Source organism: Haliotis cracherodii, unplaced genomic scaffold (assembly GCF_022045235.1).
Source record: "Haliotis cracherodii isolate W230 unplaced genomic scaffold, xgHalCrac1.p SCAF_9, whole genome shotgun sequence".
NCBI classification, from domain to species: Eukaryota; Metazoa; Mollusca; class Gastropoda; order Lepetellida; family Haliotidae; genus Haliotis; species Haliotis cracherodii.
The window spans coordinates 29,310,868-29,325,711 of record NW_027266343.1 but is presented as its reverse complement, the minus strand read 5'-3'; the positions used below and the strand labels follow the sequence as shown (position 1 = coordinate 29,325,711).

General features: G+C 39.7%; 2 protein-coding genes across 2 annotated transcripts; both read right to left on the bottom strand.

The window, feature by feature from the left end:
* Window positions 1–23: 23 nt before the first annotated feature.
* On the bottom strand, window positions 24–3,597 carry LOC139452039 (uncharacterized). Its single transcript, XM_071233326.1, has 3 exons — window positions 3,579–3,597; window positions 512–570; window positions 24–257 (listed from the first exon to the last, which is right to left on the bottom strand). The coding sequence occupies exons 1-3, from the start codon at window positions 3,595–3,597 to the stop codon at window positions 24–26; spliced, it is 312 nt and encodes a 103-aa protein (XP_071089427.1).
* Window positions 3,598–8,448: 4,851 nt separating this feature from the next.
* LOC139452125 (uncharacterized) lies at window positions 8,449–11,580 on the bottom strand. Its single transcript, XM_071233450.1, has 3 exons — window positions 11,562–11,580; window positions 8,937–8,995; window positions 8,449–8,682 (listed from the first exon to the last, which is right to left on the bottom strand). Exons 1-3 carry the CDS (start codon window positions 11,578–11,580, stop codon window positions 8,449–8,451), a joined length of 312 nt encoding a protein of 103 aa, XP_071089551.1.
* Between the last annotated feature and the right edge of the window lie 3,264 nt (window positions 11,581–14,844).

Genomic DNA, 14,844 nt, shown 5'->3' with positions numbered 1-14,844 from the left:
CTAAGAGGTAGCAAGATGTCACTCTAAGCGTCCATCTTGACACGGAACACTCTCCTCAAGAATCCAGACACACGTGACAGGAAGACTCGAACTGGGGACTGGGTCGGGGTGTCGTCATCATCCAGGTTGATATCGACGAAGTGAGGGGCATCACGGAGGACGGAGGTAGAGAGAGGGGCAGGGTCGGGGATAGAGGTGGAAGGGACGGGAAGTTCTGACAGGGGTTCAAGGATGGTCATGTACCTCCCAGTAGGACGCTGACAGGGAGGGAGAGAAGGACATGTAGAGAGAGACAGAAGATAGGAGTACAGGAAGACGAGGGTAGTTGTTGGAAATGGATCAATAAGGGGATAATTAGGATGTTATAAGAACGTTAGTGATAGTGATACGTGGTTAATAATGCTCATGAATATAACTTTCCAAATCCACAGTATACGTTTTGGTATCACGTGTTAGTAATTCACTAATTGATTAGAATAACAGTAAATTACTGATTCCCTAAGACACCCACTTGGCGAGGAGGGGCCCAGATGTCAAAGTTCAAAGGGAACCTGATCACGAGGTCAAGAGCTGTCAGGAAAGAAAGAATGAGAGCGTTAAATGGGAATAAATGCAACAGGATCAACTTGGACAGTATATAAACTACTTTTAGACAAATTTAAATTGGTCCTGATGATCCATTCGATCACTGTCATCCAGTCAGTTCAGAAAAGGCAAGTATATAAGCGGTAGCCAGGGTTTCCGATGGGTACATTTTCTAGGACATTGACTGATTGCCATCCAAAACGTTGTAAGGGTGTGTCTGTAGTTTGATGATGCTATGGAAGTACATTCAATCCAAATATACTCAAATCATGAAAATGTCCTAATGGTGTCTTTGTTTGTTGTTTCAATGCCGCACTCAGCAATATTCCAGCTATATGACGGCAGTTTGCAAATAAACGAGTCTGGACCAGACAATCCAGTGACTGACATCATGAGCATCGATCCACGCAATTGGGATACGATGACATGCCACCCTCTTACGACAAGCATGGTTTGCTGAAGACCTTTCTTACCTGGATCTTCATGGGTTGTCCTGAAGACATTTATCGTTAGCAAAATAAGTGTTAGCAACAGAATCATTAAGATATACAGCGTTTTTGTCCAGACGCATTATTATAGAGCCCTTTTCATACAGGAGAGAGAGAGACACAGAGAGAGTGAGAGAGAGAGTGAGAGACAGAGTGAGAGAGAGAGAGTGAGTGAGAGAGAGAGAGAGTGAGTCATTACATCAACCTATATATTGTATATGAAGGAAAGGTTTTCTCAAAGGTCAGTACCTGTATGCGGAAATATACTTAGTGTATGTAAACTACACTGTGTGTGGCGTATACTCATCGTTTATACTTAAAGCCAATTCTTCGGTACCCTGGTAGGAACGTTATACAAGTTTATTAAGAATTGACGTACAATTGGCATGCATTTCATATGTTACATGAAAAGTTTAATGAGTCTAAATATTGTCAGTGTTCGTGTTGATAATGATTGCGAAATTGATTTGTTTTCCGGTATTAAGTGGTCGTAGGGTGTACATTCACAGAATAATACTTGATAGAACATATTAACACTATTAATGATTTTGTTCTAGATTATGATTTTGATTGGTCATTGTCACAACGTTATGAAAGATTCATAAGAGCACAGGGTTCCAGATACTGTTTTAGCCATGGTGTATTTACTCACATGTTACCATTGATACTGAGTATTGATAATTCTCTTTAGGTATTCAATATGTTTATATTCGCTTAAGTATTTTTTTTAACCAATAACATTCATGTGCAGCCCCAATGTTACATGTCGTAAATGTTTACAACTGTATATACCTGTCTAAACGACAATAAACCAGATGCACCTGTTGGGAATTATTCACGGCAGTAGAATTCACTTTTACGTGATGCCTGAATTGGATCAGTAAATAAATATCTATGGGGAAAATAGGTACGCTAGGTGGAAAGGTTACGTTTGGTATTTACGCACAGCACCGTGAAGAACCTTGGGGTTTTGACTGTTGTGATGCCCATTTGTTCGGAAGCAACTCATTTTATGTACTTTACGTAGATCTAAATACGCAGCTTATTTTTATCATTTTAAGGTGAGGTGAAATGGGGTTAAACGTCGCGTCCAAGATTATTGCACTTATATAGCGACGTGCATCTACGTGTGTGTGTTTGTGTGGCTGCTTGTACTAGTCCGGACTGATGCCGATTTATAGTGCTAGCACACTGAGATACCATGCCGCAGTTTAACATGAATACCCCACTCAGAAACAGTATACTGACTCCGAGCCGACCAGTCCTTGTTTTAGCCCCTTCATGCCGAGCGCCAGACAGGGTAACAACAAGTACCATCTTTTAACGTCTTTTGGTATGACGCGGTCGGGGATCGAACCCCGGACCTTCCGCTCTCCGGGCGGACGCTCTACCACTAGACCACGGAGGCGGTCTTTATCATTTTAAAATGAAACCAGTGGTTGTGCCGCTGTTATACTATGTTTTAGAATTCTGCTGTTTGTACATTACATGTTTATTTACTTTCTTCGCAAGTGAATCTCATGCATATGATGGACAGAAGGGAAAGTTTCTATGTTGATGTTTGTGTTATCTATAGGGATGGAAGACTTTGCAGGTATAGACACCACAGATTGGTCATATCCAAGGATTCCGTACTTCAGAATAGTGGTTTGATTAAAGCAACAAGATTTTGGAATAAAACAAACAACTAGTCCCTTTCCATTTTCACTAGTCTCGAACTAACGGACTAGCGGTCGTGTCTATCCCCTCTTTGAAGTCACTTTCACATTAGCATCTTGAAAGCTTCAAAATATTGAGGATTGAGTCTAATATTAATCTTCAGTATATTTATTTGGAACTGTTTAACCTTAAAGTTATAATATTGTGGAAACAAAACTACCACAACCTCATTGACAAAGTGGGATGTTAATATTACCCTGAGCTAATTTTACTGTTGTTACAGAAGGGCTACAAATATCTATGTTATGAAAAGGCAAAATTAACACACCAGTGGTTTTTACTATGTATTTGAAGAGAAACAACTATGCCTAGATCTATCAGCCTTAGAATTTAAATCTGATACAACCGACAAGTATTTCGATATTGGAAAGATAAATCAAATGAAACGTTTAAACTAGATGATTTGTTTTATCAACAGACTGAAAAGGATGAAATGGCCTCAATGTAACCTGGAAAAAAATCTTTATAAACGACAAATTGTCATATTTGAAGTTTCTTCTTTCGATACTTGACATTGAGTGTAAAGAAATGGTCTCTTTTCAGAATAAGAATAAGGAAAGTATATGGATATATCGGACATATTTCAGACTCAGATGTGGACATGTTATCAAAGGCTACAAAAATACAATCTTATATAAATGGTGAATGGTTGGTGGTAGAAATCTAGGCCTACTAGAATAATTTTTCGATAGATTTAGATCTCGGCTTACTTCAAATTTAATTGAGAAATTTAAGCAGAAAACAAGGAAATGGGCCAACATGGCTTATTCAGAAACAAAGAAATACCTTGGGTGTATACGTTCATGGTTTTCACAAGCGCAGATGAGAACAATACAAGGCAAAAGGCAGCAGATAAGTTGTAATATGACAGCAGTATAACCACAACAATGGCGATGCCAGTAGTGAAAGTGTCGTCAAGGCGACGTCATAAATCTCGCGAGACTGTCATAGCATCACGTGACGTTAACAGCTTGACTGGTTCTCTCCCTGCTCTACTCGGACGTCGTATGTCAAATCAGGATCCCAGTCATGTTTCAAGCCTAAATGTTGAGTTGACGCCTCGTTCAAATATAGATTCTAAGTGATTTGCTCGCAGTGGATGCATATCAAACGATTTTAACAGCGTGGTACTGTACAAGAAATGCTTATCTGAAGGAGTGACCACGAATATCTAAAATGGTTTGTTATCGCTAGAATTATGGGCAATGCATCCTTCCTCATCATATACTCTTATTGAGACCAAATAGTTTCAAAGCCTGAAGCTTGTTCCCCACACAGGACCTTAACTGTTCTAAATCGAACATGTGATTAATGTGCGAATATAAAAATAGCACACAATATATACATTTGCCCCGTAAATACTCGACCTTGGGCCAGACAACACAGTCGTTCACCGGACCATCGGACCAACTAATAATAATAATAATAACAATGAAATAAAATCGCAAAAAATAGTAGACGAGGCCTTGTCTGCCTCTGACTTTTTTTATATCACAAGTTACATGGTCCAGTGAGTGATTGCATGAACAACAATCCACACCAATCGACCCTGTCCGCCTGTCCATCAGACACAATCTAGCCCAGAACACCGTTACATGGCGAGAAGCAGCAGCTGTAAAAAGATATGTATCTGATGGCAACTTGTAATTATGCACTGATTTACTGGAGACAAACAGCGTGCCAATGATTGTATCAACACTTTCTTCTATTATACTACAAAACTCTATATATACAACACTGGTTTGTTAAGTCAAGGGGGATGGCCCAGTGGTGTAAGGGCTTTTGGATCACAATCAGTCAGTGTGGGAGATGTGGGATGAAAGCGCAAAGGGATGCAGGTCTGACATATTTACCACTTTGGCGAAACCCATGGGTATGGGGCTGACAAACCTAGAAATATTACCTGGATAACAGGGATTAAACCAATGATTAAAGGTTACTGGTATGTCTATGAGGCATATCTTGGACAGCAATCTGAGTTGGTCATAGAGAGAATGGCCCAAGACAATTTGGAGAAAATGACCTCCAATAAAATTATTTAGTTGATACAATTGTTACATAGAACCTTGTCTCCTGTTTGACATTATTAATTGCAATTTTGTTTGTTTCTCAATTAGTAGTAGTAAGAATTGTCACTTAAAAAGCCAGTGAGGAGAGAGACAATGGCACATACTGGAGAAGTGAGGATAAGTGATGGTCCCCAAAATGGTCGCATGTACTAATTTAAAGGTGAGGTGAAATGGTGTTTAACATCACGTTCAAGATAAGTGTGCTCATATAGCAATATGCGTGTGTGGCTGTTTGTACTAGTCCGGACTTTTATAGTGCTAGCCCATTGAGAAAACATGCGGCAGCTTAACATAAATACCCCACTCAGACACCGTATACTGACTCCGAGCTGAACAGGCCTTGTTTTAGCCACTTATGCTGAACGCCAGGCAGGTTAACAACAAGTACCATCTTTTAACATCTTTTGGTATCACATGGCCGGGGATCGAGCCCCGATCTTACTCTCTCCGGGCAGACACTCTACCACTAGACCACGGAGGCGGTCCTTGACTAAACAACCAGATATATCCATATCATTCAGAATGTTCAGTAACAGTGACGGATATCATTGCATTGTTTGTAACAAACACCATGTTCAGTTGATTAAATTACACACTCACTTCATTGATTATTTTGAAACATTTTATTATGGAAAACAACAATTTACAAATAAATAATGATGAATTATTTACATCACTCAACAGTTTCATACCTCTCAGAAATAACAATGATTAATGGATTCTACAGAGATTGATTGGAATAACAATATTCTTAATAGGTCTACTACATTAGAACATACATAAACACATATTTGGATTAACTCTTGTAAGTTCAGTCACTGTTGGGCAGAGGAGTTAGAAATGACAACTAGCAATAGTCATTGATAGTTGATTGATTCACAAAACGAGATTTATATTTATGATGAAACCTGAATAAATGATAAATAATTTCAGGTTATTTATGACAGTCGGTCTCGTAAACCAACTAAAAAAAAAACCATGTAAAGCCTAAATACATATAAATTCAACCCTAAACATTGCTTAATAGTTCTGGCAGTGTTTACAGCGTGTTCAGTCTAGATTTATCCATAACTCTAACAGACTGGTTGCAATACATGGACTTATACTGGAAATAGTGATTACATCACAAAGCACGACTATCTGTGAATTGGGGTTTCCACGGCTTCCAACAGTAAGAGTGTGTTTCGCATAGAACGTGGGCCAGACAATCCAGCGACAGCATGAACAATCCACATCGTCTGTCTGTCCATCACACACAATCAGCGGGGTCACACAATGTAATTATACAAGCCCCCTGATCCTCATTATTCGGGCCCTACAAGCAGGGGTACTTGGACCCATGACCTAGAATACCAATGGGGGTCTATGGAACAGCTGTACAAAGAGTGAGTGAGTGTGTGAGTGAATGTTGTCAGCAGTATTCCAGCCATTTCACGACGGCGTGTATACAAATCGAGCATGTCGAGTGGTTGATAGCATGAGTGACGCTTTGTAACCATGTATGATGCACCCGACCCTTGTTAATTCTTCCAAGCAGGAGGTGCTGGTGGCGTCGTCTCGCCCGGAATGAACACAGGGATATACAACAGACTCTCAACAACTACATTCGCAGGAAATTATGATAGGAGTAACACCTGTGTAGATATGAACGATTAGTTTGTTGTTTTACGCCGCACTCAGCAATATTCCAGCTATAACGGCGGTCTGTAAATACTCGAGTCTGGACCAGACAATCCAGTGATTGATATCATGAGCATCGATCCACGCAAATGGGATCGATGATTGCTTCACGTTAGTCACCTCTTCTGACAAGCATAGTCGCCTTTTACGGCAACCATGGGTTGCTGAAGACCTATTCTATCCCGGATCATCATAGCACCAGTGTGTGTAGATAAGAACGATAAAGGAAACACAAAGTCATACGTTTCTCGAGCTATGTACCCACATATCGACCAAACAAGCTTCCAATATAATTATATATACGTTGTAGTGTTTTGTGCCTGCTATATTTCTGGAGCAAAATCAATGACAATTGGGCCAGCCTGGTTCTTTCTTTGTCGGAGAAGAATTATTTGTAAACAACGTTTGCGCGTCTTCCATTCACACCATGCCGAATCTAGGTTCCTTCTGCCTTTGGAGATGCCTTTGTTTTCCGGCCTCAGTCCCAGGGGAAGGGCGTAGTGGAGTAGGCTAGTGGCAACAGGGTCACGCCAAAGACCCGGGTTCTATTCCTGACATGAGAACAATGTGTGGAGCCCGTTTTTGGTGCTCCCTGCCGTGATATTACTAAAGCCGGCGCAAAACCCATACTCACACTCAAGGGAGGTGCTTCCCTTACTATGAGACGCATGCAGTTGCGTCCCTTTATTTACATACGATTCTGCCAAGAGAACACGAGTTGCGTCCCTTAAATTACGTGACAATACGATACCGTGCAGATACACTCCGACATGTTGAACTGTAATCAATCAAAAATATTATTTGTTTAAATCGTGTTCACCATTAACTCTAGTGTTTTTGTTTCTTACTGAAAACTAACGTGTAAGCGTTTATTTGTGTTTCGTTGAAGCTAGAATGCGTGACATGTACAACGTACATGCACTTGGAAACAACTTCAAAGAAGTCGCAAAGAAAAGAAAAACTGAATGGAGTAAAGTACTAGTAGTAGTGACTTAAGTGTTATAGTATTGAAAACAAACGCGTAAGCATCTATTTGTGTTTGGTTGAAGTTTTAGAGTGCGTGTCCAACATATATCCATTCTCTTGGCGACAGCTTTAATGAGTCGCGCAGGGTGGGGGGAAAAGGTAAAATTGAGAATTCTAAAACGAAGTGTAATAAAGTAGAAGTAAAGAGTAAATATTACGAGTAAGCACCCAAAATATTCTATTCTAAATGATTGTCATTAAAATATATTGTCTTTGTCCTTGCTAATGTCTGTTTTCATGAAATAACAACGTCAAACCATTTCCTTGGTACGAGAATGTACGAGGCGACTTAGTCCATGGATCAGGTGGTAAGTGTCTCGGATGACCGCGTGTCATTGTACCCCGATTGCAGTCAATAGACTCTCTGTAGCTGAAATACTGCTGAATGCGGTTGACATACATAAAAGCCCTCAAATACTGCCAACAGATGGTGAAACCCACAAGCACACGGGTATAAGGGGCTGACAAACCAAGGAGATTGTATGCAACAACGTGACTAAAGGAGAAACGGCTAAATGGAAAAAACAAAACAACAATAAATATTGAATCATAATGATTTAATAATTAAAGTCCAATCTTGAAAGTGTATAGCCAAAAGTGTCCGAAAGAGCCAAAAGTACATAACATACATCTATAGGTAATCCAAAATGGCCCAAGTATCTAAAAAGTCCAAAAACACTGAAGGTTTAGCATTTAAAAAAGTATTTATTCCGGGGTCCAAAAATAGCAAAATGGTCCTAAATGATCAAAATATTCAAAACATTAAAAAAGTCCGAAAGGTCCAAAATGTAGAGAACACTATATCATTTATTTTTTTAAAAGTATTCTTAAGGTCCAAGGTATTTATTAACACAAGTTCTAAGAGGTAGCAAGATGTCACTCTAAGCGTCCATCTTGACACGGAACACTCTCCTCAAGAATCCAGACACACGTGACAGGAAGACTCGAACTGGGGACTGGGTCGGGGTGTCGTCATCATCCAGGTTGATATCGACGAAGTGAGGGGCATCACGGAGGACGGAGGCAGAGAGAGGGGCAGGGTCGGGGATAGAGGTGGAAGGGACGGGAAGTTCTGACAGGGGTTCAAGGATGGTCATGTACCTCCCAGTAGGACGCTGACAGGGAGGGAGAGAAGGACATGTAGAGAGAGACAGAAGATAGGAGGACAGGAAGAAGAGGGTAGTTGTTGGAAATGGATCAATAAGGGGATAATTAGGATGTTATAAGAACGTTAGTGATAATGATACGTGGTTAATAATGCTCATGAATATAACTTTCCAAATCCACAGTATACGTTTTGGTATCACGTGTTAGTAATTCACTAATTGATTACAATAACAGTAAATTACTGATTCCCAAAGACACCCACTTGGCGAGGAGGGGCCCAGATGTCAAAGTTCAAAGGGAACCTGATCACGAGGTCAAGAGCTGTCAGGAAAGAAAGAATGAGAGCGTTAATAAATGCATACATAAATGAATAAATACAACAGGATCAACTTGGACAGTATATAAACTACTTTAAGACAAATTTAAATTGGTCCTGATGATCCATTCGATCACTGTCATCCAGTCAGTTCAGAAAAGGCAAGTATATAAGCGGTAGCCAGGGTTTCCGATGGGTACATTTTCTAGGACATTGACTGATTGCCATCCAAAACGTTGTAAGGGTGTGTCTGTAGTTTGATGATGCTATGGAAGTATGGAAGTACATTCAATCCAAATATGCTCAAATCATGAAAATGTCCTAATGGTGTCTTTGTTTGTTGTTTCAATGCCACACTCAGCAATATTCCAGCTATATGACGGCGGTTTGCAAATAAACGAGTCTGGACCAGACAATCCAGTGATTGACATCATGAGCATCGATCCGCGCAATTTGAATACGATGACATGCCACCCGATCCCGTTAGTCGCCTCTTACGACAAGCATGGTTTGCTGAAGACCTTTCTTACCTGGTTCTTCATGGGTTGTCCTTAAGACATTTGTCGTTAGCAAAATAAGTGTTAGCAACAGAATCATTAAGATATACAGCGTTTTTGTCCAGACGCATTATTATAGCGCCCTTTTCATACAGGAGAGAGAGAGCGAGAGAGAGACAGAGAGAGTGAGAATGAGTGAGAGAGAGAGAGTGAGTGAGAGAGTGAGAGAGAGTGAGAGAGAGAGAGAGTGAGTCATTACATCAACCTATATATTGTATATGAAGGAAAGGTTTTCTCGAATGTCAGTACCTGTATGCGGAAATATAGTTATAGTTGTAAACTACACTGTGTGTGGCGTATACTCATCGTTTATACTTAAAGACAAATTAGTCGGTACCCTGGTAGGAACGTTATACAAGTTTGTTAAGTATTGACGTACAATTGGCATGCATTTCATATGTTACATGAAAAGTTTAATGAGTCTAAATATTGTCAGTGAACGTGTTGATAATGATTGCGAAATTGATTTGTTTTCCGGTATTAAGTGGTCGTAGGGTGTACATTCACAGAATAATACTTGATAGAACATATTAACACTATTAATGATTTTGTTCTAGATTATGATATTGATTGGTCATTGTCACAAACGTTATGAAAGAGCACAGGGTTCCAGATACTGTTTTAGCCATGGTGTATTTGGTGTCGTAAATGTTTACAACTGTATATACCTGTCTAAACGACAATAAACCAGATGCACCTGTTGGGAATTATTCACGGCAGTAGAATTCACTTTTACTTGATGCCTGAATCGGATCAGTAAATAAATATCTATGGGGAAAATAGGTACGCTAGGTGGAAAGGTTACGTTTGGTATTTACGCACAGCACCGTGAAGAACCTTGGGGTTTTGACTGTTGTGATGCCCATTTGTTCGGAAGCAACTCATTTTGCGTACTTTACGTAGATCTAAATACGCAGTTTATCTTTATCATTTCAAAATGAAACCAGTGGTTGTGCCGCTGTTATACTATGTGTTAGAATTCTGCTATTTGTACATTACATGTTTATTTACTTTCTTCGTAAATGAATCTCATGCATATGATGGACAGAAGGGAAAGTTTCTATGTTGATGTTTGTGTTACCTATTGGGATGGAAGACTTTGGAGGGATAGACACCACAGATTGGTCATATCCAAGGATTCCGTACTTCAGAATAGTGGTTTGATTAAAGCAACAAGATTTTGGAATAAAACAAACAACTAGTCCCTTTCCACTTTCACTTGTCTCGAACTAACGGACTAGCGGTCGTGTCTATCCCCTCATTGAAGTCACTTTCACATTAGCATCTTGAAAGCTTCAAAATATTGAGGATTGAGTCTAATATTAATCTTCAGTATATTCATTTGGAACGGTTTAACTATAAAACTATAACATTGTGGAAACAAAACTACCACAACCTCATTGACAAAGTGGGATGTTAAATATTACCCTGAGCTAGTTTTACTGTTGTTACAGAAGGGCTACAAATATCTATGTTATAAAAAGGCAAAATTAACACACCAGTGGTTTTTTACTATGTATTTGAAGAGAAACAACTATGCCTAGATCTATCAGCCGTAGAATTTAAATCTCATACAACCGACAAGTATTTGTGGGAAGGATAAATCAAATGAAACGTTTAAACTAGATGATTTGTTTTATCAACAGACTGAAAAGGATGAAATGGCCTCAATGTAACCTGGAAAAAAATCTTTATAAACGACAAATTGTCATATTTGAAGTTTCTTCTTTCGATACTTGACATTGAGTGTAAAGAAATGGTCTCTTTTCAGAATAAGAATAAGGAAAGTATATGGATATATCGGACATATTTCAGACTCAGATGTGGACATGTTATCAAAGGCTACAAAAATACAATCTTATATAAATGGTGAATGGTTGGTGGTAGAAATCTAGGCCTACTAGAATAATTTTTCGATAGATTTAGATCTCGGCTTACTTCAAATTTAATTGAGAAATTTAAGCAGAAAACAAGGAAATGGGCCAACATGGCTTATTCAGAAACAAAGAAATACCTTGGGTGTATGCGTTCATGGTTTTCACAAGCGCAGATGAGAACAATACAAGGCAAAAGGCAGCAGATAAGTTGTAATATGACAGCAGTATAACCACAACAATGGCGATGCCAGTAGTGAAAGTGTCGTCAAGGCGACGTCATAAATCTCGCGAGACTGTCATAGCATCACGTGACGTTAACAGCTTGACTGGTTCTCTCCCTGCTCTACTCGGACGTCGTATGTCAAATCAGGATCCCAGTCATGTTTCAAGCCTAATGTTGAGTTGACGCCTCGTTCAAATATAGATTCTAAGTGATTTGCTCGCAGTGGATGCATATCAAACGATTTTAACAGCGTGGTACTGTACAAAAAGTGCTTATCTGAAGGAGTGACCACGAATATCTAAAATGGTTTGTTATCGTTAGAATTATGGGCAATGCATCCTTCCTCATCATATACTCTTATTGAGACCAAATAGTTTCAAAGCCTGAAGCTTGTTCCCCACACAGGACCTTAACTGTTCCAAATAAAAACATGTCATTAATGTGCGAATATAAAAATAGCACACAATATATACATTTGCCCCGTAAATACTCGACCTTGGGCCAGACAACACAGTCGTTCACCGGACCATCGGACCAACTAATAATAATAATAATAACAATGAAATAAAATCGCAAAAAATAGTAGACGAGGCCTTGTCTGCCTCTGACTTTTTTTATATCACAAGTTACATGGTCCAGTGAGTGATTGCATGAACAACAATCCACACCAATCGACCCTGTCCGCCTGTCCATCAGACACAATCTAGCCCAGAACACCGTTACATGGCGAGAAGCAGCAGCTGTTAAAGATATGTATCTTATGGCAACTTGTAATTATGCACTGATTTACTGGAGACAAACAGCGTGCCAATGATTGTATCAACACTTTCTTCTATTATACTACGAAACTCTATATATACAACACAGGTTTGTTTAGTCAAGGGGGATGGCGCAGTGGTGTAAGGGCCTTTGGATCACAATCAGTCAGTGTGGGAGATGTGGGATGAAAGCGCAAAGGGATGCAGGTCTGACATATTTACCACTTTGGCGAAACCCATGGGTATGGGGCTGACAAACCTAGAAATATTACCTGGATAACAGGGATTAAACCCATGATTAAAGGTTACTGGTATGTCTAAGAGGCATATTTTGGACAGCAATCTGAGTTGGTCATAGAGAGAATGGCCCAAGACAATTGACCTCCAATAAAAAAAATTAATTGATACAATTGTTACATAGAACCTTGTCTCCTGTTTGACATTATTAATTGCAATTTTGTTTGTTTTTCAATTTGTAGTAGTAAGAATTGTCACTTAAAAAGCCAGTGAGGAGAGAGACAATGGCACATACTGGAGAAGTGAGGATAAGTGATGGTCCCCAAAATGGTCGCATGTACTAATTGAAAGGTGAGGTGAAATGGTGTCTAACATCACATTCAAGATAAGTGTGCTCATATAGCAATATGCGTGTGTGGCTGCTTGTACTAGTCCGGACTTTTATAGTGCTAGCCCATTGAGAAAACATGCGGCAGCTTAACATAAATACCCCACTCAGACACCGTATACTGACTCCGAGCTGAACAGGCCTTGTTTTAGCCACTTATGCTGAACGCCAGGCAGGTTAACAACAAGTACCATCTTTTAACATCTTTTGGTATCACATGGCCGGGGATCGAGCCCCGATCTTACGCTCGCCGGGCAGACACTCTACCACTAGACCACGGAGGCGGTCCTTGACTAAACAACCAGATATATCCATATCATTCAGAATGTTCAGTAACAGTGACGGATATCATTGCATTGTTTGTAACAAACACCATGTTCAGTTGATTAAATTACACACTCACTTCATTGATTATTTTGAAACATTTTATTATGGAAAACAACAATTTACAAATAAATAATGATTAATTATTTACATCACTCAACATAGTTTCATACCTCTCAGAAATAACAATGATTCATGGATTCTACAGAGATTGATGGGAATAACAATATTCTTAACAGTTCTACTACATTAGAACATACATAAACACATATTTGGATTAACTCTTGTAAGTTCAGTCACTGTTGGGCAGAGGAGTTAGAAATGACAACTAGCAATAGTCATTGATAGTTGATTGATTCACAAAACGAGATTTATATTTATGATGAAACCTGAATAAATGATAAATAATTTCAGGTTATTTATGACAGTCGGTCTCGTAAACCAACGAAAAAAACCATGTAAAGCCTAAATACATATAAATTCAACCCTAAACATTGCTTAAAAGTTCTGGCAGTGTTTACAGCGTGTTCAGTCTAGATTTATCCATAAGTCTAACAGACTGGTTGCAATACATGGACTTACACTGGAAATAGTGATTACATCACAAAGCACGACTATCTGTGAATTGGGGTTTCCACGGCTTCCAACAGTAAGAGTGTGTTTCGCATAGAACGTGGGCCAGACAATCCAGCGACAGCATGAACAATCCACATCGTCTGTCTGTCCATCACACACAATCAGCGGGGTCACACAATGTAATTATACAAGCCACCTGATCCTCATTATTCGGGCCCTAAAAGCAGGGGTACTTGGACCCATGACCTAGAATCCCAATGGGGGTCTATGGAACAGCTGTACAAAAAGAGAGTGAGTGTGTGAGTGAATGTTGTCAGCAGTATTCCAGCCATTTCACGACGGCGTGTATACAAATCGAGCATGTCGAGTGGTTGATAGCATGAGTGACGCTTTGTAACCATGTATAATGCACCCGATCCTTGTTAATTCCTCCAAGCAGGAGGTGCTGGTGGCGTCGTCTCACCCGTAATGAACACAGGGATATACAACAGACTCTCAACAACTACATTCTCAGGAAATTTGAATTATGATAGGAGTAGCACCTGTGTAGATATGAACGATTGGTTTGTTGTTTTACGTCGCACTCAGCAATATTCCAGCTATAACGGCGGTCTGTAAATACTCGAGTCTGGACCAGACAATCCAGTGATTGATAATGGGATCGACCAAACAAGCTTCCAATATAATTATATATACGTTGTAGTGTTTTGTCCCTGCTACTTTTCTGGAGCAAAATCAATGACAATTGGGCCAGCCTGGTTCTTTCTTTGTCGGAGAAGAAATATTTGTAAACAACGTTTGCGCGTCTTCCATTCACACCATGCCGAATCTAGGTTCCTTCTGCCTTTGGAGATGCCTTTGTTTTCCGGCCTCATTCCCAGGGAAAGGGCGTAGTGGAGTAGGCTAGTGGCAAC